Genomic DNA, 10,445 nt, shown 5'->3' on the forward strand with positions numbered 1-10,445 from the left:
TTTTATGAAACAACTTTGAACGCCACAAATTTGCGAACCAATATCCAAACAACTTTCTTCTCTGATCTCCGACACTAACCAATAGATCAACTCAAATCTAATATATGTTTTCTAATCGTCAATGGGTATTGATCCACCGTACCGGTCGTTAAATCATTGCTTGAAACTCACTAGCCGGACTTTAAAAAAAAAAAAAAACTTAACAACCCAATGACTTAAATAACAACTTTCGAATAGTTTGGTAACAATTAAAGTACCATGGAGGCAACTGTGCTAAGAGTCAAATTGCATTTTGGCCCCTCTACTAAAAAATTGGCAAATTAGCCCATGTACATTAGATCAAAGAGTAAATTGATCATTTCTGTTAAAAATTTTATCCGTTTATACTATTAAAAAATAGCGTGATTGATAGAATAACCATATTGTGACACGTGACACGCCACGTGTACCTCATGCTGATATACAATGACCAATTTTTAATAGTAGAAATAGATAAAATTTTTAACAGAATGATCGATTTGCTTTTTGCCCTAGCATACAAAGACTAATTTGCCCATTTTCTAAGTAGAGAGATCAAAATGTAATCCGACTCCTAGTATAAGGGTCTCCATAATACTTTTACCGTCGAATGGCTTAAATTAAAATATTTGAATAATTTAGTGACCATTTTATAAATTTTTTAAAATTAAGTGATCAAAACATAAATCTATTAATATTTTAGTGATATTGAATATAATTTATCTAAAATATTTTAAGACGAAACTCAATCCCACCCACTATTCCATCCAATACCCATAAATAAATTTAGATACAATCAATTTCAAAATGGACCACTTGTTGCCATGCCGACCATGATTGCATTTTATATAGTACCAACTACCAATAAACTATTTGTTGTTTTTCTGCCCTTTTATTCCTATCTTTTAAGGGAATAATTATTGGATAATAATATTTCTAAATTTTGTCATACATAACCATTGGAGGAGTTCATAGTTGTACTTAAGTTTATATTTTTCAATCTTGATCAGCTTGACTCGATTTGTTTTGTTATTTATAATAATACATGTATATATTTTTATAATTAAATTTAAATAAAAATATATTATTATTGTTATATATAACTAGTAAAACATGTTTTTTAGGTTGGTTGAACTCGATCTTTGGTCAAGATTTTTTTAAATCAAGCATCGATTCAATCCATGAATATATCTACTTACCACCCAGCTTTGGTTAAAAGAGTGTACTATCACTTTTAATAAAAAAATATTGGTAGATTAAAGAACTCGAAAAAAAAAATTCACCTACATGAAATTTTGTCATTCTAGGAAGTAACATAAATTATCATTGGATCTCAAGAAGATCCACCTGAAAACGTCTTTTGTCAAATCCTAAAACTTTAGAATCAACTCTTCAAGCTCGGACTTAGACCTGTCCAAGGGTTAAGCAACCCACTAAACTCGATGGCCTGACTTGAATCAAATCAGGCTTAGATTTTGAGTTGGCTTGAATCCAACTTTAACTTTTTAAAATTTTAAATTTAATTATAAAATATATCAAATATCAAATAAAAATATATTTTAATATTTTATAAAATTTTAAACCAATGAGATGGGCTCGAAAACCGGCTTGAACTTGAAATACGCAGTATTGGTGTATTGCATCGGTGGCCCGTTACAAATAGAAGTTGAACAATATCCATCATTAAACTACCCATTTGTCGGAGAACGGAAGAGAAAAGAACCCTAAGCAGACACGTTTTGTTGGAGCCCACCGCCCATCGTTATTTAATTATTTGCAAAATTAATTTATAATTAAAAAAGAAAATGAAAATGAGGGAAATAAATCCAAATAATAAAGCAAAACTCAAACTAATGAATGAAGAAAGGGTCCACTACGAATTTGCTTTTGGTCAGTCAAAACAATATATCTCGCCATAATTTAAGGATGGACGCATATGAGAGGACTTCCTTTGCTTAGACTTGGACTGCATTATATTCCAAGTTTTTAACCCTAAAGTTTCTTTTTCACTAAATTAAACAAATGTATATATTTTTTGAAATTAAAATTGCTTGACATGCTCCGTCGACCCGTACTGTATAAAATTACTATTTTACTCTTCCATATATATAGTTATTACAAAAATAAATTTGTAATAATTTGTTATAAAAGAAACTCATATGTATTATGTTTAAATATTTATTTTTCTTTAAAATTATCAAAAATACTAAAAATAGCTACTACAAATTAAATTAAAATGGAATGACGCAGGGTGAAAATTGATGCATCCAACATCCATAAAGATAGTAGTAATTTTTAAAATTATATATTTATAATAGAGTGAGAGGAGTGGTAAAACAGAGTATGCCAATTATAGAGCGATGGTGGATTTGGCAACATCTGCTTCTCACTTCTCTCAATTGCCATCCTTCCTCACATTGTTATACCATGAAAATTTCTCCAACTCCAAACAAGCCCCACCTTTAGGAATTGAAGCGTCATTTGGGTTATCAAATTCTACCCATTTCATCTCACAGGGTCGACTATCATCGTCAATCAATTTATATTTGAGAACGATTAACATGGATAAAAAAAAGAAGATACTGTGTCGACTAAAGATGTATTCAGTTACGTTCAGTTCGATTTTTAGACAATAATTAAATCAAATTGTTCCATTCGATTTTTCACTTCTGAAACTGTAACTATATAGAATAAAAACAGAAATATTTAAAATTGATAATTGTAGTTCGATTAGTTTTGATTCGACGATTCTTTTCAATTTTGGGCTTTGTTAAAAAAAAAAAACAATATTACCTTGTTTTGGCTCAAAAAATTCTAATATTACAATTCTTATTTTTTTTCACAACCATCATAATATATGCTCTAGATTAATTTATATATTTATAAAGTGAATTAAATAATTAAATTAATATCATAATAATCTACAAGACTGTTTAAATAATCATTTTAAGTTAAGCTATTAAATTGATAAATCATTAAAAGTTGTTAAAAGAAAATTTAATACATGAATCATCAGTATATTTAATGTTTTTCCGTGTCATATTTTTATTAGTTTAATTCATTTTAACCGAGTGATTACAATAGTCCATATAATTGATTAAATTCATAACTATCAAACATATATAATTGTGAAAAGTTATTTCTTTTATAAATAAAATATTATAAAGTTTGATAAACTATTTTCCAAAAATTATAATTATGCTTATAATTATAATTATTATATTTTAGAAACTATTCACTTACTCTAACATAAAACTACATTTTTATGAAATATTTCCATAACTTTATATTTTTGTATGATCATATTTAGTTAATAATAATAGGGTTAAATGAATTAGTCCATATAAATATTGAAATGGCTAATTTATTATTCTATTAGAACTATCCTTTAAACATAGATTTTTTTTTCCATTTGGTTTGATTTGGATAAAACTGATTTCATGTGAAAAAATCGAACCCAAATTGAATTGTGCGGTTTGAGTGATAACACCGACCCGAACTGAATCAAACAATACAAAATTCAAACCGAATACATTAGTTTGAATCGATTTCTCGATTTTCTCGATTTTTTTCTCAGCCCTAATACTAACTCCCCTTGTAAGAGACCTTAACCGTTGAGTGGATGTTGGCTTCGCTCTTAGTTGATATAAGGATCCTGGCAATGTCCAAACACGTCCTTCTCACTGATCTATTGATCAAATTTAATCAACTTGCATTACCTTGGGTTAATCTTAATAATGTCGCCTCCTTAAGTAATCTTATATTACCTTGGTAATGTCAAATTTTTAACAATTTTGCCATCATTCTTAATGACTTCTATTTATATTTATTCCATGTAAATGAAAATGAAATAATAATAATTAATGAATCAAAATATTTACTTGTTTATTTTAATTATATTTTTATTAGTTGCTCGTATTTTAAATAAACTTGATATTTGCCTTAAGCTCATTTTTTGAACTTAATATTTTTATCCAATTCCTTACAAATTTCAAGCAAACCTTCAAATTTGGTCAAATAATTAACCCTTGAACAAGTCTTCGAATAACATGTACCGTTATTATTATTTTTCTTGTTACTTTGACCAAAAGAGAGTCTTAACTTGCTCATTCCTATTGCAGTTTATTTATTCAAGAAATGCGATGTGAAATCAATTCAGTAGATAAATGAATTCATTTGTTAGTAAAATAAAATATTATAAATTTCATAGTAAAGAATAAAAACGAAGCAAATTTTATGAGAACAATTTAATAAAATGTACTTTTAGATTTTTTACATTCCATACACTAAACACAAAAAAACCCCCTTAATTTCTAACCAGAAGATACAAACATGATAATTTAACATGCGTAATATTGTGCTAAGTAACTTTACATTTTGATAATCTTATTACTATAAATAATATCACATCCCATGAACCAAGCAAATAAGATAATCTAACCAACACAATAATATGACTCCCTCAAAAATGATAAAATTTTAATTTAGTCCTTCAAAAATGATAAAGATATAAGCTAATACAACGACAGAATCACATTTTAACTCTCATAAAATTACGCGACTCAATTCTAACCCCAAAAATAATTTCTAACTTTGGCCCATATTTACATTCCAATAATTTTATTACCATAAATAATCTTACATCCCATGAATCAAAGTCACACATAATTTCTTTTTCAAATAAAAGAAATATACATGAACAAAAAATCTTAATTCAACTACATCTTTTGATTAAACAAAACAAATTTATTTATAATGGTCAAAACTCTTAATTTGCACTATTTGATCATAATCCATTTCATATTTCAACTTTAAAGATAAAATCCATGCGTCGGATCGTTATTAGAGAAGCTTAGCCCATAGGTTAAGAATAAACTAACCAAGCCCATACATATGTCGCCACGTACACAGTCGTCTTCTACATTTTTAGTCAGCTTTTGTCGTACCGACCATACTTACCTCATCTTGTAATGGAAACCAGGTGTTGTTTCTCAAATACAAAAACGCCACGTTCCAACACCAAACCCATCCCTTTTATTACCGGACAAACTAACAGTTAAATGAACGTTATCCAGTTTTACGACAAATTTCCACCAACTTCTTCACTCTTCCAATTAATATAATAATCCGCCGTCGTTTTCATGTTTCTTTTCTTTATAAAAGAAACGATCCGTAAATGACTCCTTTTGTGGAGATTTAAGAATATGGGAGACGATGATGAACATAATAGTAGCAGTGATGAAGGAAGGAAAGAGGTGGATATTTACCCTTTAAGTTGTTACTATTTTGGATCTAAAGAAGCCATTGTTTTCAAGGATGAAACGGTGTCGGATCGTATTACTAGGATGAAATCCAAGTACTTCTTCTTCCTCCCTCCCCCCACATCTTTATATATATGTTCATTTGGTTTGCTTTTAACTTTTCTTTTTTTTTTTTTGTTGGTTCTCAGTTATGCTGTTTATGGATTGAGGACATCGGTAGAAGCTGTTCTTCTGGTTGGTTCTTTTTATCTACTCTTTTTCTGGGTTACTGTTTTTATTAGGTTAAGTTATGATTTTGTTGATTTGTTGAAATACTTAACGCCTATATTTAAAAGTAACATAAAGGATCATGTATTAGTTTCTATACAATAGAATAAAGAGAAAACTAAGTTTTTGGATTAAAAATTCTATCCATTTATATGATTAAAATTTGGTTGATATATATCAGTATAAGGTACACATGACATGTTACATGTCACTGTTTGATTTATTCTATCAGTTGCTAATTTTTAACAGAATAAGTGAATAAATTTTTTAATAAAATAACTAATTTACATTTGATGTAATGCATAAAGGATAAAATGTGATCTAATTTCTAATATAAGTATCTTTATCAAATTTTAGTAATTTCCATTAATGAAATACTTTGTTGTTATTCCTAAATACATATTGAAAATAGGGTTGGGCTTCAATTTTTTTAAATCGGGTCATGACATGACCATGGTGAGGTCTAGGCGTAGCTCTGTTATGACAAGTGTATTAAGCAAAAGTGCGTTGAATCAGGTGGAGTTGTTCAAACACCCTCATTTGTTGCTGCTCCAACTTAATAACTCCATCTTTAAGCTTCCTGGTGGTCGTTTAAGGCCAGGTGAATCAGGTAAGTTGCTACATATTAATATATATATATAACAGAAGCTTGACTTTGATCGAGTGAATCTTTCTTGGGCGACAAGGCAATGTTCTAAGGGTTCATTGAGCCAAAAAAATTGAGCTGAATATTGCAGATATTGATGGACTAAGACGTAAGCTTTCCAACAAGCTTTCCCCGAGCAGGGATGGCAACGAAACAGAATGGGAGGTAAATATTAGATATTGAATTTTGCAGTTTTATTTGGTAATTGGTATAATGTTAAAATTAATCCCTAATTTTTATATTTTTTTGTCAATTTAATCTTTATTTTTTTTCAAACTAAATTTGGCCTCAACCTTTAGAAAAAAAGTCAAATTTAACCATTAATATTTTAAAAAGAGTCAAATTCACATGTACTTTATGCTATTTTTTAAAATTTTAAAAACTTCTTATATATATATATTTTTTCAATTTTGATTTTTTATAATTTTAAAACAAATAATATTGTGTCAACATGAAGTACACTTAGATTGTCACGCTAACATCATTAAAATTATCAATAATTTGGTCAGTATTTTTATTAAAAGGTAATTTGATTCTTTTAAAAAGTTGAGGACTAAATTTTGCATAAAAAATAACAAGGGTCAAATTAACAAAAGGTGCAAACATTAAGGACTAAATTTAACATTATGCTTGATAATATTTAGTTGGATTTTATTAAAATTTGATATTATTGATAAAGTATAAATATACTTCATGTTATGAAATCTTAATAAATAGAGTTTTTTTTTTTTTTTTGCGGTGCTGACTTGTATGGAACGATGTTTAAAATTTTTGTCACGTACTTATTTGACATGAATTTAAATATATGATATTTTCGTGTGGAAGATTTGCAGGGGTGGAACGAGCCATTAAATTTTGAGGGTAAACTTAAATTTTTCAAAAATTCTAGAGGATTTAATTAAAATTTTCAAAAATATTAGAAGCTTAACAAGAATTTCCAAAAAAAATTGGAGTTTTTTTTTTAAAAAATTTTGAGAGGGTTAATGAGAATTTTCAAATTTTTTGGAGAGTAATTAAAATTTTAAAAATTTTTGAAGGCTCAATTAGAGTTTATAAAAATTTTGAGGAGATCTAACGAAAAACTTTTAAGAAATTTAAAGGATATAATGAAAATTTTACAAAAATTTTGAGAGGGCCAAGGTCCCCTTTAGCTCCCTTGAGGATTTGTAACTTTACCCATACAAAAGTTAAAAGTTTTATACTAGAGGTAGACATTGAATTGTAATTTTGGGGGGCTAAAACACAAACTTTACCATTTTATTAGTTATAATTTTACAAATTTTAAGATATTAAAAGGCAATTTTACTAAAAACTCAAATTTTACCATTTTGTTAGTTATAATTTTACAAATTTTAAGAGATTAAAAAACAATTTTTACCAAATTAAGGGAGGCTAATGCCTATATATGAAGTGATTTTTTTGTATGTTCTGAATCGTGAATGATATCGTATTGATTACATTTCTGCTCACAAATTTTCAATAATAAAACCAGTTCTCCATTCCCCTTTATTAAAGCATTATTGAAATAGGTAAACTACATTGTTAGTGACCATTTATGATTTTATTTTTATTTTTGGTACCTAATTATGAAAAATTATAAAATGATTACTCAACAATTAATAATCTTTATTTTAGCACTCAATTATGAAAAATTACAAAATAATTACTCAACTATTCTATTTTGTCTTTTTAGTCAGCAAATCCAAAATAATTAAATGACAAAAAATTAAATTTAAAATGTTAGACAATAATTTTGTAACTTTTTATAATTAGGTGATTTATTGAATACTACTTTTTCCACTGGGATATGCCGCGAAAAAAATCTAAATGTTGTTAAAAATGTTATAGATGGGAGAGTGTCTAGGCATGTGGTGGCGACATGATTTCGAAACACTGTTGTGTCCCTACTTGCCACCCACTGTTAAAAAGCCCAAGGTATTTTGTTACTACATTATTACACAGCCCTTATTGCATGCAATGTTTAATGCATTTTTTCTCAGTTTTTAGTGATGAATCTCTTTTTTTTTTCTTTTTTAATTGCAGGAGTGCACCAAACTCTTTCTTGTCCGGTTGCCGGAGAGTCGGAAATTTATCGTACCCGAAAACCTAAAATTGCTTGCGGTTCCGTTGTCCCAGGTTCATGAAAATCACAAGGTAAGAGGTTCAAACTATAAATTGTAACTCTAAATTGGTGCTTGAACATAAGGGGTGAAACTAGAAGATTGTTTTAAGGGCTAGAAACTAATAATAAATTTCGGGAGTAAAGAGTAATTTTATTATTATATTAATTTGTGATTTTTTAAAATTTTAAGAGATTATATAGAAAGTTTTTCACTTTCGGAGTGAACATGTCCCTCCGCCTTAGGGATGGCAACAGGGCCGATTTTTGCTTACCTCGAACCCAACTTGAAACTTGAACAATCCGACTTGACTTGACCTGACCCCAACTCTTAAGAAAAAAATTTACTCAAACCCGAACTTGAAATTTAATAGAAGGTCCTACTCCAACCTAACCTAACTCATATTTAATTTAATTATTTTATATTTAATCTTGAAGCAAATAAAATTAACTTTTTTAATTATTTTATTTTTATATTGAAGAAAATAATATTATTTTTTAAGTTTATACTTAAAAACTTAAAATGCATTTATTTAGTGTAACAAAATTTAATATACATACATTTATATATACAAGGGGTTTTTTTATAAATATCTCAAAGTGGAGCAGATTTATTTTAAACTCGAGCCTAACTCCGACTCAACTATTTTATGTAATTTCATCCGACCTGCCCCAAATTCGATTTTTAATTTATAATTTTTGGATTCGAGATTTAGTCATTGCATTTTAATTTGACAATATCTTATTTATTTACTTTATATCATTAGTTAATCCAAATAATTAAGGGATAAGACAATATTTAGCCCCTGAATTTGGCATCTATTCACAACTTGGTCCTTGAACTTTTATTTGGTCAATATTGTTCTTGGAATTTAGCAAATTTCCCCAAATTTGGTCCCTATTATGATGTGGCACTTTGAAATTATACCATGTCATCAACTATAAAGAATATACTTTTTTAGGTGATGACGTGGTATAATATCGTGCCAAAACTGAAAAAAATTGTCATAGTCCAGAACTACTATGGGATTTTGCAAAATTCAGAGACTAAATATTACTCTATCCCAATAAATAACAACAATAACTATTATTGTTAAAATATTGACCTAGATTATTTTTCTTACAAACACCCCTTCAGTCTCATTATGCCCATTTGGATTTTTTGTGTTGAATGGGGTATTCTTAAATAAAAAATCAATGTCATATCTTGAAATTTAACTAATAATATTATAAAAATAGAGATATTAAATTATGTTAAAATAAAGTATATGGACTAAATATCAAATTTAAGTATAATTCAAGGGACTAAAATCACAATTTATTTTCACCATATTTCTTGTGATTTTTTTTTTTGTAGACATATGGACCGGTAATATCAGGAGTGCCACAATTGCTGTCCAAATACTCCATCAACATTATTGATATTTAGAATATGAATATATAGGAACAAAATTATAAAGGCATTATAGGTACAGCAACTGCTATAAGTTTTTTTGTAATTATCATGAAAATACAAAAAAAAAAAAACACTTGTGTTTGTGTGTGTGTATATATATATATATATAATAGTTTTATATTACAAAAGGAAATACATAACATTAAGCTCAAACTATACTAATTTTTGATGTTCATGTATATTGTTTTAATTGGCTTGATTTAAAAAAAAATTTATATTGTCAATGAGAGTCTTGGGAGAATCGGTAAAGATGAAAGTTTTGGGTCCTAAATAGTTAGATCTCAAAATTCACTATGCACAATTAAATATGTAGGCCTCTGAATTCCATCATAAGTTGTTGCCGTGTGTGGGTATTAGTTTAGTTAATCAGTTTGTAGTTTAGATTGTTCCGGTTTGTAATTTATTTGTGTTGTAATAATTTAATTATTTATCTAAGTTTTTAATTTGTTTGTGTTATAATAATTTGATTCTATATTCGATGGTTGCTTAAACCTGTATTTGTACTTGTAAGTTTTCAAAAAAATTATGTTTAGGTTCGAATTTAAAGGGATAGATATTAAATTTCTTTAGATAAACTCTCTTTAACATTATTTTTTTTTCTATTTACAAGACTCAAATCTAAAATTTTATTTAAAAAACAATCAACTTATTAGTACTCGATTTAACTAATCCATTTCG

The 10,445-nt window shown here is 27.7% G+C and overlaps 1 protein-coding gene across 1 annotated transcript; it reads left to right on the plus strand.

The window, feature by feature from the left end:
* The first annotated feature begins 5,062 nt into the window (after positions 1-5,062).
* On the plus strand, positions 5,063-10,229 carry LOC108486671 (pre-mRNA cleavage factor Im 25 kDa subunit 1-like). Its single transcript, XM_017790845.2, has 7 exons — positions 5,063-5,374; positions 5,468-5,513; positions 6,063-6,156; positions 6,284-6,357; positions 8,041-8,127; positions 8,236-8,346; positions 9,669-10,229. The coding sequence occupies exons 1-7, from the start codon at positions 5,223-5,225 to the stop codon at positions 9,738-9,740; spliced, it is 636 nt and encodes a 211-aa protein (XP_017646334.1). The 5' UTR covers positions 5,063-5,222; the 3' UTR covers positions 9,741-10,229.
* The last annotated feature ends 216 nt before the right edge of the window (positions 10,230-10,445 follow it).

The sequence above is a fragment of the Gossypium arboreum genome, chromosome 7, assembly GCF_025698485.1.
Source record: "Gossypium arboreum isolate Shixiya-1 chromosome 7, ASM2569848v2, whole genome shotgun sequence".
NCBI classification, from domain to species: domain Eukaryota; kingdom Viridiplantae; phylum Streptophyta; class Magnoliopsida; order Malvales; family Malvaceae; genus Gossypium; species Gossypium arboreum.

Bases quoted from the DNA above. Each gene is read 5' to 3' on its own strand.
- LOC108486671 (XM_017790845.2), top strand. From the start codon at position 5,223: ATGGGAGACGATGATGAACATAATAGTAGCAGTGATGAAGGAAGGAAA. The intron at 6,157-6,283 runs GTAAGTTGCTAC...TGAATATTGCAG, and splicing joins TTTAAGGCCAGGTGAATCAG to ATATTGATGGACTAAGACGT. The intron at 6,358-8,040 runs GTAAATATTAGA...AAAATGTTATAG, and splicing joins GCAACGAAACAGAATGGGAG to ATGGGAGAGTGTCTAGGCAT.